Raw genomic sequence first — 25,000 nt, 5'->3', positions numbered from 1 at the left:
ATCTGTCGCTTCTTTAAATTGTACAAAATGGCAAGGGTGAACAAAAATATGCTCTGCCAAAGCAAACGATCCAGTTCTAGGAGGTTTTCTAAATTTGAGAGCTATACCTACGGCTTCGCGAGGCTCAATAAATTGTTCCCCACATTACTGGCGAGCGGTCAGCCAATGTAGAATATACCACAAGAACAGGAAATGATACACACTGTATTTCCAAGATTACCAGAAGTCTTGTCGTTACCAGAATTAAAGTGATATACCCACAGGTCTGACCGATACGAAGCAAGTTTCATTATATTTTGTTAAAGTTTCTCGCAAACATAAGTTAAAGAGTTAGAGTCACAGCCACTGTAAATTTTAGAATCTGAAAATTGAGGATCTTCGTTTTTTCCATGCTTCCTTTTTCCCTTCTTAACTATATCATCTATGAATTTAATCAGATAGGAATTGCAAAAAATGACGTCTCTCAAGTACAATAGTTTAGAATAAATATGATATGATAGAAAAAACTCTGAATGAATAATCTTACACCGTAGAAAATCCTTAGAATCAACGATATAGCATCTTCTTACCAGAAAGAGACTTTTATTTCCAAAACTTTAAGTTGAAAATCCACTTAAAAAACATAAACTAACGCTTAAGCTTCTAAACTAGCTGAAATTAAAAAAAAACATATTAAATAGGGCATTAACTTCCTTTCCAAATCCGATACTTTCTAAAGTTTCATCGTGTAAAACAAAGTAGCTGGATTGAAAATTTCCGCTCCAGTCGATCGATTGCTTACTTATCACCACTTTAATTAATTATACTAAGGTTTTTACTAGTAACTTATTTACACTATATTTTTGCGTCTACACGGAGCTTGAACGACTACATAACTGCATTTTTGCTTATTTATGGATCAATAGCAGAATAGAATCCTGTGCGAATGCTCTGTTGTTTACAAGGCTATAGTTTCCTCGAGGGGCGCCACGTCTCAAGTGGGAATAGAGATTACTACAAGGTCCCCAGTCTTACAGAAGCCCTGAAAGGGTCGAGACAGCCCTTTGCAGAGGCCGTTGCCCGTAAATCTTACGCCCTACCGTAATTGTTCTCCAATAGAGGATTTTCCCACGATGGTGTTCTGCGTCACCATGCAATTTAACCCATTACTGGGAGAAAGTTTTTAACTCACGGGAGCGTGCGTAGCTGTGTTGGTTCAGTTCCATAAGGCTTCAGTTGCAAGGTGGTTCAGTCGCACGGTGATTCAGTTGCACGGTGGTTCAGCTGCACGGTGGTTCATTTATAAGTGTGTTGTGTATAGGTGGAGTTGAAGTTATATTGGCAGTTCACAAAACCTTATATTGCCAGCAAGTTCTATCATACCGAAATCTTTATTAACAAGTAATCACTAAAAATCATAAATCATCAATAACCTTCAGCATTAATCTTCTTGCGTTAGATTTTGGATTGATCTAGGGCTGCTTGGTGCTGCGGTGAATTGCTAGTAGTAGTAGTTGTAGTAATAGCAGAACATAATTGGTTTCCAACGACACAGATTGAAAGTGTTTGAATTTTTACAGACAAAAAGCATTTTCAAATTCAATTAATTTTTTTGGATTTTTTTGGGCGTTTTTGAATTCTGATTACTTCAGATGCTTCAGCAATGGCCTTTTTTTTAGTTGCCCGTATTGATGTTGTCGCAACTGATGGTCCAGCTTGTCTTTTGTCATTATGAAACACATACCGTCGAACCTTTGTTTTCTCAACAAAGGCCTGGTAAGTATTGATGACCCCATGTCAAAATCCCAAACCCAATCATCATCACTATCATTTTCGACTGTGAAACCGTATTTTTGCTGTTCATTTTCATTTTTCATTTTAACCACGTGTGTCTTTGCTGTACATTTTGGTTTTTCATATGCTCTAATCCTCATTTTCGTTAGTCTTCTAACTATTTTCTGTTCATTTTTATTTTTGACCCGTTTTCTGGATTTTGATTACTTCAAATACTTTAGCAATGGCCTTTTCTTAATCTGCCCGTATTGGTGTTGTCGCAACTGATGGTACAGGTTGTCGATTTTCACATCTTATCACGTTTGATAGTTTAGGTGTTGGTTCCACAGAAGCACCATTAACTGAAACTGCAAATTTTCATTTTTGGGTCTTTCTTTAGACATTGTGTTGGATAAATAACTGACTGTGGTAGATTAATAACTGACTACATTTGAAAACTTACGTGGCTTATATAAGAGGAGTGATGCCATAAAATGTCTTGATGCCATGAGTTACACGACGTCATTGTAACTTTTTTACGTGAGTTACACTTTTTTACTACATGAGGTCATTTTCAAAAACCAAAATTAAGGCTCTTAACCACTTTTCTCAGACTTTTGACCTATCTAGATCGTTGTTTTACGCGAGAATATCCCAAGATACTATTTTTCTCGAAAAAATACGGAGCTGTTTTCGAGAAACAGAATAAATATATACATACATACATACATAAATACATACTCAAATATTACTCCCATATAAAGATAGCATTATTACTCACATATAAAGATAGTATATACATGCATACCTTTAAAAATTAGGAACAATTGGGAATTCCATCTTTAATGAAAAAGGCCTCCACATAGTGATACAGTTTTTATAGTAGCAGACGTAAAATAAAAAAAGACACGTGGGTGAAAAAAAGAGGTAAAAACATGTGGCGTTCCTCTGAAAGATTGTTAGTCTTTAAACTTTATGGACGAAAGCGTCGTCAAATTTAAGGATTTAATTTTACTTATTTATTAAAGTCACGGCTCAACGTTGCAATACAGACAAAAACGTAGTATTATCGTAAAACCTTCATCGTTTTGCTCCAGCAAGAAGAAAAACGGTAGAAAATAGCGGTTATCAGGTATGAATAGGCCTAACATAGGTCGGGGGGAAGAGAATATTTTATTTTGATGTCCTTTGTACTTGAAGTCTTAGCATATACTTGTACTACTACTAACAACTCTCTGCAGCACCGAGCAGCCTGAGGTCAACACAGCCACACATGCTCCTCCTCAGTCCCAATCTATTCAAAGTTCTTTACACCCTACCGGTGAGTTCTCATCACCCTCAAATCTTTGCTTACGGCATTCTTACATCCCAATCGGGGACGACCTACTTTTTATTTGGCCCTAAGCAAAGTCATTCCACTATTTACCAATTCGAACTACCTAACTACCTCTTCTAACTACATTATTATTGTATTGCATATCAATTCCTAGATCTTAATCATGGTCTAAAAACTCTTTTAAAATTATCCATTCATCGTTCACTTAGAGGCTTTTTATCAGCAATCAAGAAGGTTCCAGCTTAACTGGAACTAGCTCAAACCGACATTTCACACCGATATCCGCTAGCTTTTTTAATTTTCCTCCCTTAAACATCAACATCAGCTTCACAGAACTATTTTCTTAAAATATTTTTACCCATCTTCAGCACTATGCAATTTTAACATCTGCAATGCATATCCAACTGCTACAAAAATTTTGCTCTTATATTCTCTTCACGAAACCTGTCAACGTCATAACTTCATGGTAAGTGACTACCCTTCCTAAATGTCATTACCTAAATTACCAAAGAAACTTGATAAACCATTAAAAGTACTATTTCCCTTCCCTAAAGCATATTAGCCAAAGCTAGAATTTTATCTAACCCTATTTCTTGCACAGCTTCACTATATAAATACAATTTTGTTTACCTCGGATCTTGTCTTTTTGCTCCGGCAACAGTATATACTACCAATCGGAATTGCTACTATATCCATTACTCTGTTCTGTACCCTTATAAGGAGCTTATATCCTTATGACTGATAGCTTGCAATTCAAGCTTATATTTTGCACAAGTACGCATGAAACTAAGATTCTATTGTTAACATCCCACCAGCCTAAACAGGATTTAAAATGTTCTTTATTTATCACTCGTCCTACTCTCTACCTTTATGCCCCATCCTTCCTACCAGAATAAATAAATCCTATATTATCCAATTCCATCTTTCCTACCTTTGGGCGATGAATATTCTAAAATCCTAGCAAACCCGGCTCTAGACAACAAAATCCGTCAATACCAACATCTAACATCTTAAATGTCGACACACTAGTTGTTCTTTAATTTCGTAACGTTCCGTGGCGTATTTTCCACAAATTTCACCAGCGGCCAAACAATCCTTCTCAAGTCTATATAAAGGGCTTAAGCGGGCTTAGAGCTGATCATTAAGAAGTGTTCGTGACCTCCAGCTGGGCAGAGGCTGTGTGCAGACCTGATCCTTTCTTGGTCATTCAATACTTCTCAGCACCCGGTAATGCATTACTATCAATAAGTGCTGACGTCCTGCAAAAGTTATTTTAGGCCTTTTGCCCCTCTCACATTCATGCCTGTATATATTATACTAAGATGAAGAGAAAGCCTGTGATAAAGCACAATAGAAATAAGGAGGTAAAACAGCCCAAAAACCCATCAAAACGAACACTCGACCACCTCACAACCCAAAAACATCTCAATCCTTTTATAACCGAACTATCCTTGTCTATTTATTTCAGTTGGTGAGATGCATCTAAACCTATTAATAAAACAGATTAGTATTTTTATTTTTTATTTTTTTTTTATTCTTTTTCAATTTTATCCATAGAAAGGAAAAAACCTAAAAATCTTAGGATTTTCATTTAAAACAAAAACAAAGAGGCATTCCTTTTTTTTGTCAAATTACGAGTGGGATACATTGTCTTTAGATTCTCTCAAAATATAAGCACACAGTTTTAGGCAAAACCAATGAGCAATAAGTGCACTTTTTAAAAACTCCGTCCTGAAATATATCAACAACCTGCAATGTGATAAAGAAATGTAAGAGTGATAGTAAATACATAAATAGCGACGAAGACCACACTGCCTTTCCATCATAAACGTCAATAACAACGAGAACAATAGGGAATTCTTTTCGCAAGACAATGGAATTCTATGTTAGAAAAATTATTCCGACTTTTTATCCAAGGGCCGTCCTGAAAAAAACATAAATCATAGGCAGCGCGCTAGCGCTTCCTAAGTAAAGAACGATGTGGGCACAATGTGTTTTTTTCCACCCGTGCACTTCGTATCGAAGGAGTTGTCGTAGAAACTTCGAAAAGGACTTATTCGGTTGGAAATTGGAGTGGCTAGTGCCCTTTTAAATAGTCGAAAGTGATTGGAGCGCAACTAGCCCCCCTCCCCTACGCCCATCATTCCCCCAAACACATCCAATCAAAATTTTGAAATAGCCATTTTGTTCCTGATAGAAAATATGTTTTTGAGGAGGAGACTCCCCCACAACCCTCGGGGCAAGGGTTTTAAGTTCTGCCCTAAGGGCATATAATAACAATGTTGGCACAATATATAATTTATTATTTTTTCCTTTAGAGCAGAGCACTTCGTATCGAAGAAGTTGTCGTAGAAACTTCGAAAAGGGCTCATTCAATTGGAAATTGGAGTGGCTTGTGCCGTTTTTAATAGTAGAAAGCGATTGGAAGCCAACTAACACCCCTTCCACACCCATCATTTCCCGAAACACATCCAGTCAAAATTTTGAGATAGTCATTTTTTTCAGCGTAGTTGATTTCCAGATAGAAATTATGTTTCGAGGAGGACAACCCCCCCCAAGGCCTTCAGGGCAAGGGTTAGAAGTTATGGCCTGGGGGCATATAAGGTTTTTATACACATCCAATCAAAATTTTCAGATAGCCATTTTGTTCAGCGTAGTTGATTTCCAGATAGAAATTATGGTTTTGAGGAGGACACTCCCCCACAGCCTTCAGGGCAATGGTTATAAGTTATGCCCTGGGGCATATAAGGTTTTTATAGAAGGCGTTGTCGTAGAAACTTCAAGAAGGGCTCATTCGATTAGAAATCCAGAGGGCTAGTGCCCTTCTTAATAGTCGAAAGTGATTGGGGGCAACTAGCCCCCCCCCCACGCCCAACCTTCCCCCGAACACATCCAATCAAAATTTTGAGATAGCCATTATGTTCAGCGTAGTTGATTTCAAGATAGAAAATATGTTTTTGAGGAGGACACTCCCCCACAAACCCCGGGGCAAGGGTTGTAAGTTATGCCTTGGGGACATATAAGCTTTTTATAGAACGCGTTGTCGCAGAAACTTCAAAAAGGGCTCATTCGATTGTAAATTGAAATAGCTAGTGCCCTTTTTAATAGTCGAAAGTGATTGGAAGGCAAATAAAACCCCTTCCACGCCCACCATTTCCCTAAACATATCCAATATAAATTTTGAGATAGCTAATTTGTCCCACGACGTCCATTGAGGAAAATAAAGTTCAGGAAATTATGCCTTTGAGCAGGACACTACCCCCACAGTCTTCAAGGCAAGGGTTATAAGTTATGCCCTGGGGGCACATAAGGTTTTTATTGAAATCTTTGTCGTAGAAACTTGAAAAAGGGCTCATTCGATTTGAAATTCAAAGGGCTAGTGCCCTTTTTAATAGTCGACAGTGATTGAGGGCAACTAACCCCCTCTCACGCCCACCTTTTCCCCAAACGCATCAAATCAAAATTTTTAGGTAGCTATTTTATTCAAAGTAGTTGAAAGTTTTGGAAATTAGGTCTTTAACGATGACAACCCCTCCCCCCCCAAAGCCCTCAGGGCAAGGGTTGTAAGTTACGCCCTGGGGGTATATAAAGTTTTTATTGAAAGCGTTGTCGTAGAAACTTCAAAAGGGCTTATTCCATTGGAAATTGAAAGGGCTAGTGCCTTTTTTAATTGTTGAAAGCGATTGGATAGCGACTAACGCCCCTCTCACGCCCATCATTTTCCAAAACACATCCAATCAAATTTTGAGATATTCATTTTTTTCAACGTAGTTGAGCGTTCTGGAAATTAGGTCTTTTAGGATGATAAGCCCTTCAGAGCCCTCAGGGCAAGGGTTTTAAGTTATGCCCTGGGGGCATATAAGAACGATGTTGGAACAATGTATTATTTATTAATTTTTCCTTTAGAGCAGGGCATTTTGTATCGAAGAAGTTGTCGTAGAAACTTTAAAAAAGGCTCATTCGATAGGAAACTCAAAGGGCTAGCGCCCTCTTTCATAGTCAAAAGTGATTGAAGGGCAAATAATCCGCCTCTGACGCCCAGCTTGTTCCCAAACACATCTAATTAAAAATTTGATACAGCCATTTTAATCAATGTAGTTTTAAGTTATGGAAATTAGGTTTTTGAGGATGACAACCCCCCCCCCCCACAGCCCTCAGGGCAACGGTTGTAAATTATGCCTAGGGGGCATATAAGGTTTTTATAGAACGCGTTGTCGTAGAAACTTCAAAAAGGGCTCATTCGATTGGAAATTGAAACGGCTAGTGCCCTTTTTAATAGTCGAAAGTGATTAAAAAGCAAGTAACACCCCTTCCACGCCCACCATTTCCCCAAACACATCAAATAAATATTTTGAGATAGCCATTTTGTTCCACGCAGTTCAAAGTTCAGGAAATTATACCTTTGAGCAGGACACTCCCCCCACAGTCTTCAGGGCAAGGGTTATAAGTTATGCCCTGGGGGCATATAAGGTTTCTATTGAAATCTTTATCGTAGAAACTTGAAAAAGGGCTCATTCGATAATAGTCGAAAGTGATTTGAGGGCAACTAACCCCCCTCTCACGCCCTCAGAAAACACATCCAATCTTTTCAGCAAACACATCCAATCCATATTTTAGATAGTCATTTTATTCCACGTAGTTGCAAGTTTTGGAAATTAGGTATTTAAGTATGACAACCCCCCCCCAAAGCCCTCCGGGCAAGGGGTGTAATTTATGTCCTGAGGGCGTATAAGGTTTTTTATTGAAAGCGTAAAAACTTCTAAAGGGCTCATTCACTTGGAAATTGAAAGGGCTAGTGCCTTTTTTAATAGTTAAAAGAGATCGGATAGCGACTAAAACCCCTCTCACGCCCACCATTTTCCCAAACACATCCAATCAAAATTTTGAAATATCCATTTTGTTCAACGTAGTTGAAAGTTCTTGAAATAAGGTCTTTTAGGATGATGACCCCCTCAGAGCCCTCAGTGCAAGGGTTGTAAGTTATGCCCTGGGCATATATAGAAAGTTGTTACAGAAATTTCAAAAAGGGTTCATTTGATTGGAAATCGAAATTGCCCTTTTTAATAGTCGAAAGTGAGTGGAGAGTAATTAACCTTACGCCCACCGTTTCCCCAAAAACATTCAATCAAAGTTTAGAGATAGCCATTTTGTTCAACGTAGTTGAAAGTTCTGGAAAATATGTATTTAAGGATGACAAACCCCCAGAGCACCAAGGGCAAAGGTTGTAAGTTCTGCCCTGGGGCCTAAGAGGTTTTTATAGATAGAGTTGTCGTAAAACTTCAAAAGGGACTTATTCGATTGGAAATTGAAAGGGCTAGTGCCCTTTGTAATCGTCTAAAGTGATTGGAGGGTAACTAACCCACTCTCAAGCCCACCATTCCTCCAAACACATCCAATAAAAATTTTCAGATAGGCATTTTGTTCACCGTAGTAGAAAGTTCTGGAAATTAGATCTTTGAAAATGAAACCCCCCAGCCCTCAGGGCAAGGGTTGTAAGTTATGCCCAGGGGGCATATAAGATTTTTATTGAAAGTTTTGTTGGATAAACTTCAAAAGGGATCATTTCATTGGAAATAGATAGGGCTAGAGTCATTTTTAATAGTTCAAATTAATTGGAGAGGGACTACCGCCCCTCTCAGGCCCACCATTTCCCCAAACACATCCAATCAAAATTTTTAGATAGCCATTTTGTTTAACGTTGTTGAAAGTTCTGGAAATTCGGTTTTAGAGGATGACAACCACCCTTACAGACCTTAGGGTAAGGGTTGTAATTTATACCCTGTGGGCATATAAGGTGTTTATAGAAAGCGTTGTCGTTTCCAAAAGGGCTCATTCTATTGGAGATCGAAAGGCCTAGTGCCCTTTTTAATAGTCGAAAGTGATTGGAAGGCATGACATTTTTATAGTAATGATCGAAGGTGGGTATAATGTATTATTTTTTGTTGTTGTTGTTGTTTAGACCAGGGCATTTCGTATCGAAGGATTTGTCACGGGAATTTCGAAAAGGGCTCATTCGATTGAAAATAGAAAGGGCTGGTGCCCTTTTTAATCGTAGAAAGTGATTGGAGGGCAACTAATCCCCCTTCCACTCTCACCCTCCCACGCCCACCCTCCAATTTTCCCATTTTGTTTAAAAACTAAATGTTGCCTTAAGATTAAATCAAAATACACTGTGTTAAATCAAAATGCAAAATGCAATGCTAATGCAATGCTAATAAGGCATCTCAGCAGTATCCCAAGAACGACTGAGGGTATTGTGTTCAAACTTTTGGGGCTACTTCTGCCATTAAAATTTAACCAAATCAAAATAGCGTAAGTGTATCCAAGCTATCAAAGAAAGTAAACAGATTTTTTTGCGAATGGTATCAAATTTTCCATTTCAGGTCAATTAGAGGAGGTATGAAACTGAATTAAACAGTACTATTTGTCTCCAGATTTTTAAAAGGGTGTATGTTGTTAAAAATTGCTGAAACTTTTTCTCCAGCATACAAATAGCAGGCCAAGCTATAAAGTCTTTAAAAACGAAAAGATTTAAAGTATTATTTTCTTTTTCACTGAAAAGACTATGTCAATATAAACGAGCAGAAATTAATTTAAAAAAAATTTTTCCACAAAATAATTTTCTCAAAGAAAAGTAAGAGCCTCATTAAACCAAAAATGAGCAAAAATAAAATCAAATTGTCTACCAAGTTTGAAACTATCACAAATCAGCATTGGTAAATAAATGAAACACAAAACGAACATAAAGTGTAATAAACAACGAAGTCACACTCAAAACGAGCAGAAATTAACATAAGTTGGGCTCAAAACCCCTATACCGTCCCAAGGCCAGAACAAAATCTGCATTTTACAGAAAGCAAAAATACAAATGAATGTGCATTGTCAGTTTAATACACATATACTGATATTTAGTAATCAAAATGTTAATATTATTTGATTTATTAAAGTTATAAAAGTAAAAACCTTTATATTTTTTCAGTAAAGTGCAAATTTTGTTCTGGCCTTGGGAAGGTCTATTTTATTTTTGCTCATTTTTAGTTTAATGGAGTTCTTTACTTTTCTTTGAAAAACTTATTTTGTGGAAAAAGTTTTTTTTAATTAATATACAAAGAAAAGAGACTTGCAACAAAATACGACTATCAAAACTAACTTTTTTTTTTTTTTTAAACTGTCCCAGCTTCCTTACTTCAGCAAAGTTCAACCATGAGTTGTCCAGGAAGAACTTCGCTGAAGTAGCATAAAGAAAAATACAAATGAATGTGCATTGTCAGTCTAATACACATATACTGATATTTAGTAATCAAAATGTTAACATTATTTGATTTATTAAAGTTATAAAAGTAAAATCATTTATATTTTTTTCAGTAAAGTACAAATTAGCGAAGTCCAACCACGAGTGGTCCAGGTTGAACTTCGCTGAAGTAGTATAAAAAAAATTGCATAAAAGTAAATTCAATTGTATTGATAAATAGATTGTATTGTAATTGTATAAGAGAAAAGAGACATAGGGTAGAAACATTCATTCAAATAAAGAATTCCACTGTCTTGCGAAAAGAAGTCCCTATTGTTCTTGTCGTTGTTGATATTTATAGTAAATACAAGTGTGAGAGAGGCTAAAAATAATCCTGTTAAACAAATAAATGGTATCCATACCTGTTTGAGCTCCGCCACAGCTACGAAAGCATCATCATCAAGAGGTATGTTTTTTCCCTGCAATCTACATTGAAGCATTGCCAAAGAGTTTGACATCTGTTCAATGCAGGCAAGCAAAGATGTTTGAGATAAACAAGGTGGCTTTGACAAGTCTGGAACCTGAATAAGACAGATGTATGTTAACATTTTTGCAAGTTTAAGCATCTTCAAGCTTGCCAATCTTAGGTCTCACAGAGACTGGAACTGAATGTTTAGAATCTGATTTTGTTTTAAAGTGAGAGAATACATCCAACTTCGCCAAATTCTACTGCACGCACAGAATATTATTTACAATAGATAGCAATATTTTATCCAAATAATTCTGAAACTACTGACAACTAAACGAAATGAAAATACTGAGAAGTTTTAATAAAAGTTTACTTTTAATAAGACAGCAAAATCTTATCGGAAAACGGCGTAAGTTGAAATTTTACCTATTTTTAGTATTTTCATTTCGTATTTTCAACTTTAAATAGAAAGGCAGTGTGGTCTAAGAAATAATTTGTAATCACTGCGGGTGAGGGCATGGGGTATTGAGGGAAGAGAAGGCTCCAAATTAAAATACATCGCTTTGTTTTGAAAATGTGAGGACGAGCAATTCAACTATCTCATAGCTGTAGAAGTCCCCAGAGGCGGTCCTGGCCACTCTTGTGTCCAGGACAATGTCTTGATTAACCCCACCCCCCTCGATGTCTCCCAAAAATGTAGACCAAATTTTAACAACGTTTTCATTTATTAGCAAAATTTGAACACAAAATATTACAAAAAAACATTAAAATTAATTAAGTTGGGTCTTCTTACTTTTATTTTCGAGGAATGGTGATAAAAAAATATGGGAAAAATGAAAAATTCAGATTTAATTTGATTTACTTAATGCCAACTGCGCCCTCTACTGTATTTTAATAGAAATAAAATTTCAAAATTACAAAATGATTTCAACCGTTAGATTATTTATTTGAAAATTTGGGCCCCTAAAATTTCTGCACCCGGGGTAAGTGCCCCCTCTTCCACCCGTCCCTAAGACCACCACTGGAAGTCTCAAATTGTAATATCTTGATTTGGTCACTTTTTCCACAGAATTATTTTGGTTGATCACTGAAAAGTCCGCCTAACCTGCAAGGATCGATACACCAGGAGCGTCCCAGGGACAAACAACTGGATTAAAAAAAAAATGAGTCACCGAACTCTAATAGTAACATTTTGATTTGGTAATTTTTTCCACAAAATTATTTTGGCTGATGACTGAAAAGACCACCTAACCTCCAAGGTTCAATACTCCAGGAGCGCCCCAGGGACAAACAAATGGATTCAAACAAAATGAGTGTTATTTTTTGTCACCAAACTATCAGTAATAGGACCTTACTTCTCTAATTGAACATTAGATATCTTTTTTTTCGACGAGGTCTTGCTAATTCAATAGGAGTGAGAACTACCAGAAAAAAATGAGCCTAACCTTGAAATTCAATCATTTGCAAAATAGTTTAAAATAGACAACCATTCGAACAGTATGAAAGGAAAATATGACATTCTTGACAGCATTCTTGACCAGTCTCTTACTTTTCAAGAGGGGGAACGAGTTCAACAAGATAGCCCTCGCGTGAGTATTAAAACCATTTTATCTACGACGAAGGAGCATCTTAGCTTTGGAACAAAAAATCAACTTATTAATTTATATGTTCATTCTGAAACAAGCTATTTCGCGACAACCCTTCATCTGTAACTTGCAACAAAAGGACAAGATGCTTATCCAATCGGATTCACTAGTCTCAGATATATCCATTAGACAAGAAAAAATTGTGACATTAATTAGACATTTTCTAAGAGAAGCATCTAAACCTGTTAAAAAAAATTAGAAAAATTCTGCTTTTTCAACGATTTTCAGTCAATTTTCTGGGTATTTCTAAAGTGGAAAAATACTGTACAAAAAATTTCAAAAATTTAATTCGGCAGATGGAGCAATAACAAATAGTATAGAGCAATAGAGCAATGGCAAAATTTTCGTTTTTCGTCGATACATTAAAGACGCAGGAGAGCATAAGAACAACAGACCAAAACTTACACAGGGAACATAAACGGAGCCACAACTGAAGCCACACCCTATTTGTTGGAGCCACAACTCCAAAAACAGAACGAATATAGCTTTTGTCTTTTTTTTCAATATAGCAATTAATTATTTGGCTTTCATATAAACCTAGAGGGCCTACCGCCAATCTCGTGTAAGAATACTGAAGCATCAAAATGTATAAAGGCAAGTGCTATATTGCTAATGAATCATATTCAATAGAATTGGAGTCTATCAGAATATATGGAGTACAAAGAGTCTATGGACATTGATCATACTCCATATAATTGGAGCCTGTAGAATATCATAAGACAACAGGCAGAAAAAAAAAATGAAACAATCAAGCAAATGACAGAAGTTCTTGTTCAGCTCCCGTGCTGTGAACATCTATCCAAATAAATAGCATTTGTAAGTGACAAAAAGGATTATTTATTGCACAACCCAAGTATATTTCATAAGGAATGTAAGTGATTGCAATCCCTGACCTAGATTCAGTGTGAGATTATCTTTTTAGATTTTGAAATCTCATTAATTCAGTGACCTTAAAAACAATTTCTCGGACTACAAAGCTGTAACTCCACTGTGACGGCACTGCCTGCTTGATTGGATTGAGTTTATATTGGCGACGGTTTTTGGCATTGATTTGGAGTGGATTTTTGTCTATTGAATATTATTACCGTAAGTGCAATTATGAAATAATGGACGACTAGGATATTATTTTGAATCCAATATTGAATTTTATTTCTCGATCCATGATCGATGGTATCTAAGTAGAAACAATAATTGCTTAGTCAACAAGCTTTTTCAGTCATGAAACCATTCTATAGGCGAAGGAAGTCTTATATCAGGTGCTAGAAATTGGAACACGTTTAATTAGATGCCAAAAAGACGATGAAAATGTCCTTGACATTTGTAAGTGGTTATTTACGGCATCGAAAGAAAAACGTAAGATCCCGAAATTCGTGATATACTCACCGTGTGAAATTCCAACAATTGGTGATGCAATCGTTGCAACATTAACCTGTCGCATGAATGAACTTCCCCGTAAAATTGACAGTTTTTCTGAGCTAAATAAGCAACATTTCGCAGTACAGGCAACTTCTGCCTGGCCCTCTTCCGCTCAGTCGTCTTGCACCAAGGACCAGTCCAATCCTCCTACTTATGCTGTTGTGTTAAAAAATTGCCCATCCAATCTTTCATCTCTGCTATTAAGGAAAGATTTTATTGATAAAATATGTCCTGAAGCTGCAAATGATATTTCACAGGTGAAATGTTCTTCATCAGAATGGAAAATTGTCGTAAAAAGTGAACCCGCTGCCTCCTCAATTGCTGACTAGATGAAAAAGTTCCAACCTGGCCTTTTAGCCTCTGTTAAATCTCCCGCCTTCATCGGTGTAATAAACGGCGTTCCGACAGAAATGAATGAAAAAGATCTGGAGAAAATTATTCCAAAGTGTGTCAAAGCTTTGCAGTGTGGCAAGTCACGCGTCTACAAGATTTATTTTGAACAACGGAGTGATCTCGATTCTTTTCTGAAAAATTCTGTGAAGGTGGGTTATGAAAAGTTAACTGTTTATAATTTCATATTCATACCTAGATGGTGTTTCAGATGCCATCAGCAAGGACATTTTGCTGCTGATTGTAAGAACGCAGAACTGTGCTCTCGCTGTGGTTCCTCGGAGCACTCTTCCACCAGGGATAATCCATGTGTTCGGAACATGTTTTGCATTACATGTAAAGAGTTTAATCACACCTGTTACAGTCTCAAATGCCCTGGCAAAGCTCAAACCGATAAACGGGCAGCTAAGTAGATAAATGGATATTCGTTTTCTCCCTTGGAACATTAATGGTGGTCTTATAAAAAAAAAACCTATTCTTGAAAATATACTTCATAATCATGATATTCTTTGTTTGCAGGAACATTTCCTGACCAACCACAGCCTTAGTTTACTTGACATTAGTGCCACTTTCAAAACTTTCTCGGTTCCAGCTAAACATAGGGCTTCTAAAGGCAGAGATTCCGGTGGTATTGCTACTTATGTAGCATCGAATCTTAATTCTAGTGTTTTCTTTTCTTGTGATAGTTTTTTAGCTGTTCGAGTAGTTGAGTGCGTAATAATAAATGTGTATTTACCCACAGATTACAGAGATGAAGATTCAGAGAGAGATTTCGCTTTAGCAGTTAGTAAACTTAGCTCTTGTCTTCGTGATGTCCTTAAACTGAAAATCCCGTGTTTGATCGTAGGTGATTTTAATTGTAATTTAAAATGCGGGTTGTCTTCAGCTTCTATCCGTGCTTCTTTACTGTTAGGAATATTTGGAGATGATTTTAAAGTTCAGCAGAAATCTGCTCAGTTAACTTACATTCATTCTTCCTCTTGCACATCTAACCTTGACCATGTTGTGTCATATAACCTTGATATACCTTGTGTTGAGGTAGTTTCCAAATTTCAAGTTTCAGACCATCTTCCTATTGCTTCTAGTTTCAAACGAGAAGCTTCTCAGATTCCAGTGTTACAGGCTTAAACTGTTCGCCGGCAAAAGTGATATATTTCTTGCAACTTGAATAAAATTGACACATCTCAGTATATTGACATTTCAGATAGTATTCCAAACAAGATCCGGGTTCCATTTCAACTTCTGCAAAAGTCCTCTAATAAAGACATTAATGAAGTTAGATTGACTCTTGATATATACTCCGCAGAAATCTGCCATGCACTTTTGTGTGCTGAAAAAAGGGCAGTTCCTCTTAAAAAAATACGTGTTGGTACCAAAGTTCCCGGGTGGTCAGGAAATCTAGTGCTGTCTGAAGCTTGTGACCGTGCTAAATTTTGGTACAAATTATGGAGAGATTGCCTATGCCCCCGTCAAGGAATAGTCAATGAACTGAGAAAAGTGTCAAAAAAATGTTTTGCTAAGGAACTTGCCCTTCATCGATCTAAAATGCAGACACTTTATTCCGAGAAGGTCAGGAATTCACCTGATTTTCTGTGGAAGCTACTACCTCGTACTATTTCCTCAAATTTTCCAGACCCTAATGACAGATCTTTGTTCAAGTGGATATCCTATTTTTCAAATGAATTTTCTGAGCTTGATCCTGTTTTAGAATTATAATTTTATGAGGAGCTCTGTGACATCAGTGATTAATCTCCTAACCTTGATTTTGTTGTTAATTGTGACGCTGTTATAAAAGCCATTTCCCAACTTAAAAAGAAAGCGTCTTGTGGGATAGATAAGGTGAGCACTCTACACATCATTAATTGAAGTTATTTATTGGTGCGTCACCTCAGCCTTCTCATGCAAATGATATTTGTTACAGGTATTGTTCCTTCCTCGTTCTGCACTGGTGATCTGACTCCGATTCCCAAAAAAGGGAAATCTGAGCAGCAATGTTCCTCTTTCCTTCTCATCACCGTATCTACTACGACATGCAAACTTTTCGAGCTTCTTTTTCTTGATGAGTTAAGACAGAAATGTTACATTCCCCCATATCAGTTCGGTTTTCAGGCTAATCTTGGCTGTTCTCATGCTCTTACAGCAGTTTTTACTGCCCTTGCCGACGCTGAATCTTCGGGAGAAAGTCTTATCCTCACCGGACATGACGTAAAACGTGCGTTCGATTGCTTAATTTATTCGTCCATGCTTCTTCATATGGCAAAGCGAGGCTGAATCCATCAGTTGTCCGTGTTTTCAGGGATTTATATAGGAATCTAAAAGTGCGTTTAAAACTTCCATCCCGTTTTTCCCTGCAGTTGGCTCTTCATCCTTCCCTATATAATTGCATTAATTCACGTGTGAGGCCAAACTCTTCGATTCCCTCGAATATGCTTGTGAATCCTCAGTACCCCATCCTCGTTAAGAAAGGGACTAGACAGGGAGCTATCCCTTCCCCAACCCTGTTCAATAATAGTGTCCTGGAAGCGCAGGCAAAGTGTCTTCCTTCATGCATTCTTGGGAGAATCGATATGTCTCTTATTTGTTATGCTGATGACATCCTGAATCTCAGCCGTACAGAATTTCAAAATCCTCAAAGATGAATATTCAAAAATCGGTCTGTCTTTTAATCCTGAGAAATCCGAAGTAATCCTTTTCAATTGGCGAAATCCCTCTACTTCTCTTATAAATATGGACGGTTCTCTGGTTAAACCCTCAGACCATATTACATACCTGGGCCTCCCATTTGGCACATCTAAAGGCCACACACGTCATTTGCTGATTTCTCACGTTGAGCGTAAAATTAGTATTTCTTACGCTGCAATCGTAAAAAGCAAACTACATTTCAACTGTTATATTCTAGCATCCATTTACAACGCCACAGCCCTTCCTCATCTGCTTTACATTGCTCCTTTCTGGAGATTCTTTACAGTTACAGATAAAAAGCACCTACGATCAATCTTCTTCAGATTTGCTAAATATCTTCTACATTTGCCCCCGTGGACAAGAAACCGTAAAATTATTCATTTGTATAAGCTAGCTGACCCTACTATTAGCCTTAATAAGTCTTTGTCCTGTTTTCAAAGTAAGTTTAATCATCCAGGGTCAACAATTTGTTCAAAATAGTTTTTTATATTAATGTAATGCATATAGTCACTGTTCGTATTAATGTAATGAAGAGTTTTCTTTTGTCATGTGTTTGAATTTTTAATGTGTGTTTGTGTCCTTCTTTTTCTTCTTTTTTTTCTTTTTTGTTTTTTTTAGTGATTACTCCGTCTATTGTACCTTTTTTTGACGGGCAATAAATGAATAATAATAATAATAATAAAGAAGACAAAAAAATCAAGGACAAGAAAATCGAGGATAAAAACAACTGGTGAATGTTATTTCAGCAAGAAATTTAAAACATGGCGTGTGACTTCTTCGAAAGTGAAATTTTCAATTTTATACTTATTCTCTGTGACTTTTTCTGTTTCCAATCGACTTTTTTAATTATCTTGTAATCATTCTTCGCTGTACTTTCATTTCTGATACTTCCAATTTTAATATATTAGTATAGGGGAGAGAGGGGTAAAACCGTACATTTTGAGGATTTTGACCCCTAAAAAGCGTATTTCTAATGATACAAACTTCCTTTTTACATGAATAGATAGCTCAATTATTCACTTTTCTTGGTGATTTTTTTCAATGACATCCATCAAGTCGTTTCTTGGTGAGACCCAAAAATTTGTGACCTCTTCAAGTGTCCAAAGTCACCCCAACCAAGGGGTGACTTAGGACACACATGGGGCATTTCCGGACATTATTTAATTAATGCTTTTAATTTTTGATTCAGATATTATTAACATTTAATTCAGATAATATTCAAGTTAAGTGTTACATTAAATTTATTTTATAGTAAATTGGGCAAAATTACAGCCAAATACAAAAGCTTTGACTGTTCGCCCAGTTTTTCCTACTGATAGTGGTGCGGGAACGTTCATAATAATGTTTTGAAAGTCAGTTTCTGACAATCTCGACATTCAGGGAAGATGAACTTCCTACCAAACTTGCCCAGGTACTTTATTTTTGCTACCCTGCCACTTATTTCTTCAATTTCACCAACATAGTAAACAGCAGAGTTTTGCTTCTTTCCAACCATAAACCTCACAAGCACAAAATTTCCACAAGATAATTCTTCATCTGTCTCAAACTCCCTGATACTTCCATAATGTAAAGACTCGTCATTTGACTCGTCATTGAGCTGTATATCTATGTCTGAAATGCTGTCTCTAGTTTTGTCAGCTATGAGTGAAACCTTCGACTTTTTTTAGTGACTTTTTCTATTTTTTTAGCAAGCCTTAGCTCAGTCTTTGCTTCTAGCGCTCTTTTTTCTGGCGTTCCTGTCAGAATTCTACTTTTGCCTTTTTTACGGTTTTTGCGCGAACCCACTTGCATTTTTGCCTGTGGATATGGTTTGATGCTTTCAGGAGTTACTGCCGTAGGCAAGTTTGACTGCTGTTGACCCATCATGACAGGAGATGAATCACAAAATAAACCAGGGTGAGGATCATCCATTTTGGAAGTTTCTGGGGCATTCTGTTCAGCTGGATCTGGGCGGTTTATCACTTCAGCTGGCAGAATATCCACTTCTGTGAACACATTTGGATTTAAAGGCCAAATTCCTGCCTTCTCAAAACCAGCTGTGATGTTTTGAGGATTCAGCTTTTCCAGAAAGGGATATTTGCACAATTTTTCTATTTCATGTATTGAAATTCTCTGACCAGGGTTTAATTGCATCCAATGGTCAAATGACTCTCTGATTGTATGCTTCAATGGTGCATACACTGAAACATCAAGGGGTTTGAGACGATGGGAGCAATGGGGAGGAAAGGTTAGGAGGTGGATGCCGTTATTTTTACAGAAGGAAACTAATTCTACTGAAATATGGCTTTCATGATTGTCAAACAAGATTAAAACAGGGTCTTTTTTGCTGGGTTTGACCTCTTTTAGAAAGTGTTCCATGGAAAAAAGGAAATTGTCCAAAGTCATCCATCCACTACGATGGGCTAAGCCAATGCATCCTGGTGGTCCATCTCGATACATCCTTTCTGGAGCTTTGACTCTTGGAAAAACAAGCACTGGTGGAATTGTCTGACCAATTGCAGATACAAAGCATAGCATTGTGGTATTTTCCCCTCTTTCTGCAGACGCAGTCTGTCCCACCTGTTTTGCTCCCCTTTTAGCAATCACCTTTGGGGCCTGAACAACTTTGGGTACTCCTGTTTCATCACAGTTCCAAATTCGACCAGGAGGAAAATGATACTTGCAATATAACTCCTGAAGATTTCTAAAAAAGACACCAATTTCAACGGAGTTAAAGCCGGCAGCACGAGCCTGGCTTGTATTTTCGGGTTTTCTGATGGACAAACTGGCGTTCCGCTTGATGAAACCTCTTAGCCAATCCACTCCTGTTCTCTCATTCAGTTTCTAGCTTAATGGGAATTTTGTCTTCAATGTTATTGCCCATTGGTAGGCTAACTTTCTTGTTGCATAGGGACTCAGCCAATGGTTAAGCAGTGAGCATTTTTCAAGGTATGCAGCAAGCTCTTTCTCTTGTTTGGAAGTAAAAACAAACTTAGTGCTCTCCTGAACAATGTCATTGTCAAAATTGCTACCACTAGCACCACTCTGCTCGAGAATTTGCATTTTTGCCTTGTATCGTTTCACGGCATCCGCAAGGGTACTCTTCTTCAGGGAAAATTCTTCTGCGATTGCTCGGAAAGACAACTTCCCATGTATAAATTGAATAACAGCACGCCTGACTAATTCTGGATCAGGAGGACCACTCCCCTTTCGAAAGTAGTCGCGAACCATCTGTAAAAGAAAATTATAATCGTCAGAACCTCAAGAGAATAACATGGAAATTAACATAGGTCATGCCATGCTTTGAGGTGTAATATAAACATTATAATAAAAAACATTAAACAAAAAAACTTTAAAAAACCACATCAATCATTTGTTTATGTTCATTTTTCTTACGTTTCTATAAGTCGGACAAACATTTTGGGGGGTTTCAAACCCTCTACCCCCTTGGATACAGCCTTAGACGCTACTGTTTATCTTTCTGATATAAGTAGGCATTGAATAAATGTTTATTATTCAACATAATAGTAAATCATTTAATAATAAGTATTATTTTTAAATATGATGGGTGAAAATGAATTGAACTGATCTGCATAGCTGTGAAGGTGTACTGTAAATCTAAGCTTATATAAATGTCACATGACTCCTTTTGAATTATCACTGTCTGATTATAAGTTCAAATCACATATATTATAAAACTAAACATTATAATATATAAGACAATAATCCATTGAATGTATACAATTCAGAGTATGTATTTTAAACAAGGAGGGGTGGGGGGGGGGTAAGGTTTATTGGTACACCAGTTAGAAAGTATTGAAGAATATTCGATTAAGGTTAGCTTGAATATTTTTGCCATAAACAGTGACATGCCGATACTATTTTAAACACATAGACAGTCAAAAGTATACCTTAATTTCGGATAGAAATTAAAGGTTAAGCTTAGCGAAATCATAGAAAATGCTGTCCAATCTTGAACACAGGATCTTAAAGTTGGAACAAAGTATCTAAATAATAGGCAGACTTAATCTTGGACAACTTTGATTCAAGAAAATTTTTTTTACACAGAGTAGTTGTGTTTAAATAGGCTAGGTTGTAAGGCAAGGGGTAACTTTTGTCTAAGTGTAAATGTTGAAAACAAAGTTTGATAGTCAAAACCAATCACTACAGTTTCTCTATAAGACAACAGGAATACAGTCAAATTTACCAATTTTCTGCTTCCAGCTACATATAATTCCATTTACCAACTTATGAAAGACTTCCGTCAGTACAGGGCGAAACAGGGGACCATGAAAAGTGTCAAGAATCGCCCCCAAAAAAGTATCCGGAGTTACCCCATGTTGACGCCATTTTGAAATTTTTTTTTTCGCATATAACGGTCTGATATTTACTGATGAAAATTACCATCCAAATAGCAGGGGTATACCTTGTCTGATCCTGCTAACTCACGGCTCAAGAACTACAATAACTTAGAAAATATTTGACAAATACTACATGTGTCAGGATTTCCAGCAAGGATATAAAAACTTCCTTACCTTTTTTCTCGGTTGTCTCTTTTCTCCAAAATTTAAAACTTGCGCCAAATGTGCGTTACATGAAGGGGATTTTTTGAAAGGATTAGCTCAAAAACTATAGACAACAGGTCAAATGTACGGAGTCGTCCCCGTGCGGTATCGCCCCTCTCTCCCCTATTGTAAACTAGAATCTGAATAGCAAATTGCGCTGTTATGGTCATCCTTTTCAAAGTTTTTTTTTGTGGGTTTATTTCAATGACTACTGAACACACACAACTGAATACGTTTCATCATACAATTAAATACAGCTGAACACATTTCATCCTTCTGTTTGTCCTGTTATTCCAAATAAACTAAAAATGAAGACAACGCTACAATCATCCTTCGCAGTAGCTTTTCTTCGGTGGATTTATCCCATAATACATTCCATTGAAATGTGTTTTATTCTTCTGTCAGTTTTGGTAAACTTAAACTAATTAAAAAAAAGATCAAAATAAACAAAACAACAAAAATGTACAAATATTTTAGTCTCAATACTTCTGAAACTATATTGGAATTTTTAAAAAGCCTGCCTATTGAGGGTTGTATATAGCCCCTGGGCACCTTTACCATTAAAGTATTGTAATTTTAACAATCAATGTGTACTTCTTGTGTCCGGAGCAGTAACTTGATTAAGAAGTACAAATTGTTTTATATAGTTAATGAAAAAAAACTAGCTTTTAATTCTCAGAAAAAGACATTACAAACTTTCAAGTTCCATCGTAAATCATGGTTGTAATTTAAATTTGAGTTTTAGTGCTGTGTAGCTTACACGACTTTCGGGCACATATCTACAGGACTCTAAACGGACAATTTGTTCGTATAATTTTTCACATCCTGTATGACTGTCAAACCATTTCAAGTACAATACCCCCCCCCCCTCTTCATAAAATTCCTTCCACGCACATACCTCATGAATTTATTAGTTGTCTCTCCTCTAAATTTTGGCATCGTAGAAGCTTATAAAGAGACTTGTGTTAGTGTTAACACTGTAAAAAAGGAGGAACTCACATTGTCTATGCAGTGGGAATGTTCTTGAACGCTTTTACTATGGCTTGAGAATTGTATAGGTCTTAACTCTTTTGTTTTGACCTTGACAGTAGATGCAACTTGTCCAACCTCCACATCTGTAGATTTTTTTGCATTCTTGAAACTAGAAGTTGACAGTATGGAAGACCTAATCTGAAAAAATTTAATAATTATCAGATGGACTTAAAGCGGAGATAGAGGGGGGAGTGGATTTGATAGTTATGCTGTTAAACAATAATTATGATACAATAGCTTAAAGAGACTAGGACAACTACCTTAGAGTACCCTAAAATGGAAACGTATGAGAACATAGGGTTAGATAAGAGATCACACCTCTGTGTTATCCTTAGAGCACATATTATATTATATTAACGGATTTTATGATAATTTTGATATTCTATAATAACTACATGACTAAAACAGTCTATCTTAGAAAAAAGGGAACCGTCTTAATTCTCAAAAGGTATCAAGCCGATTTTTCCTGAGCAATATGGGCAAAGAGTCATCCGCAATTGAACAAACTAAACTCTAGAGCAAAGATGTGTCAAAAAGAAAAGAGGAAAAGAAAAGGAAAGAGGAAGGGGTTGTTTAAAGCTTTAAATAGATATTTTTTTCCGTAGAAAAATTTGGTCTATAAACTGCGAGGCAAGTAATATTGTACTAATTGCTAAAGTATATATTCACTTCTAATGAACGAAATGCCCAAAAACCCCAAATTTGCTAGTTTGAAAGATCCTTTGTTTTGTAATTTTTGTAGCTTATAGTACCTTTTAGACAAAATGATAGACACAGATTTATACAAAATGTAAGTGAAAGCCATGCAAACGTAAGCGAAAACCCATCTTCCTCCAGAACAAGTTTTGAGTCTTAGTCTTAACAATATCCCTTCAGACATAATTTCTGGTCTTTAAGGATGAAAAAAGTTAAAGCATAACAAAGGATAAAAATAACTTTCATTTCAATCTATGTCTCTTCAATATACTTGGTAAGGTCTGTAACTCCCAGCCTATCACTTACCTGAAAAAAATCACATGATGTAGTACCACAGGTTCATTCAATGCTCTCGTCAGAGTAAGACAGATTTAAGACATGGGTAAATTTATGTGAAAATATCATCTCAAGGATTTTTGGATATATAGCAAGACTACTAGTGCATAATGGGACGTAAAAGGAAAAACCCAAGACAAGAAGGTATGAATTGTGCATTAGACACCTCAGAGGCTAGCTCTAGATCGAAGCCAGAAATATCAATGCTAGCTGCAGAATATGCAAATTATCGATGTCGTAAAAGAAAATGGGAATAAGCTAGACAATATCAACATTTAATTAGGAACTCTTACAGCAAGGGTCGATAATCAGGAAAAAGAACATTCGCTTCATAAAAATAAGATGAATAGCTCTGAATTAAAATTAGAAAGATTGAAAATGATGCATCTTGCCTTAAATTGTAAATAAAAACATGTACCGATGAAATAATAAAGTTAAGAAGAAGAGATGAAGATTCTATGTGTCGGATTGTGAGAATGGAAGCCGCTAAGTTAGAAGATTATGTCATCATATGGATTGCAGTTTGCGAGGATATTGATAACCAGAGTTGCCACCCGGTGAGAGAACAAAATCACTAGATTTTAGAGCTTTTTGGTTGATTTAGTGATTTTCTTCAATAATCTAGTGATTTATGTAATGATTTAGTAATTTTCTTGTTTAGGCAACATAAAAAATCACTAAAAATAGTGACAAACCCCTAGAGGTGGCAACCCTTCTGACAGCATTAAAGTTTTACTCACAGAGGTATTTCGCTATGGATAAGAAATGCCTGAAGTAAATTTCACAATCACTCAGTACGACAGAAATCGTAAATTTTTAAAGGTGACACTGAATAAAAAAGATGAATTCGCTTTATAATAAATGCTAGCAAGCTTAAGGATAAGACGTTCCGTGCAAACAATAGCAACTTGTTTATAAGTGATGATGTCCCAGCCGAAATTCGTAAAATATGTAAGCTGTTATTGGTGAAGCGTGATAAATTAAGAAAAGTTCACGGATGTGATGCATGGATGTCAAGGGCATTCAGCTCAACTTGTTTGTGAAGGGAGACCTGCCGGTTCAATTATAAAATATTCATTTAGTGATAACATACCGGAGATTGACGATTTTTCGAGCGTCCGAGGAGAAGTACATCATGGTTTTCTAGACGATGTTTCAGTGGCATAAAATCATAATGTATACTAGTTGAAGCGTCCTGTTATTTTGAATTAAAACATACAAATTTGTAATGTTTAATCTTGTTTTACTTAGCCTATTTGTTCATATTTTCTTTTTATTTACCTTCTTACTAAAGTTTGTATCTCTTTATTTACTTATTATCTTTCTTTACTATTATTTGTTTAGATCCATATAGAGGTCTTTCTGAATAGCAGTATTGAAATAAATTGACTTCGAATAAAGATATTTTTCTTTTCTTTTCTATTTGTTCTATTTGTGTTACCTTTTATTTTTGTGTGCTGGACTCGTGGG

General features: G+C 36.4%; 1 protein-coding gene across 1 annotated transcript in view; it reads right to left on the bottom strand.

The window, feature by feature from the left end:
* The window catches only part of TBC1D5 (TBC1 domain family member 5), a 134,928-nt gene that overhangs the window by 1,387 nt on the left and 108,541 nt on the right, over positions 1 to 25,000 (bottom strand). Inside the window, exons 10-11 of the mRNA XM_089098837.1 lie at positions 22,466 to 22,636; positions 10,742 to 10,900 (exon numbers count right to left, since the gene is read on the bottom strand). Of these exons, the coding sequence (XP_088954963.1) occupies positions 10,742 to 10,900; positions 22,466 to 22,636 (330 nt within the window). The remainder of the gene's footprint in view (positions 1 to 10,741; positions 10,901 to 22,465; positions 22,637 to 25,000) is intronic.

The sequence above is a fragment of the Artemia sp. Qi Xiang Cuo genome, chromosome 13 (assembly GCF_049724085.1).
Source record: "Artemia sp. Qi Xiang Cuo chromosome 13, ASM4972408v1, whole genome shotgun sequence".
In the NCBI taxonomy this organism is placed as follows: domain Eukaryota; kingdom Metazoa; phylum Arthropoda; class Branchiopoda; order Anostraca; family Artemiidae; genus Artemia; species Artemia sp. Qi Xiang Cuo.
This window is presented reverse-complemented; position numbering and strand designations above follow the sequence as displayed.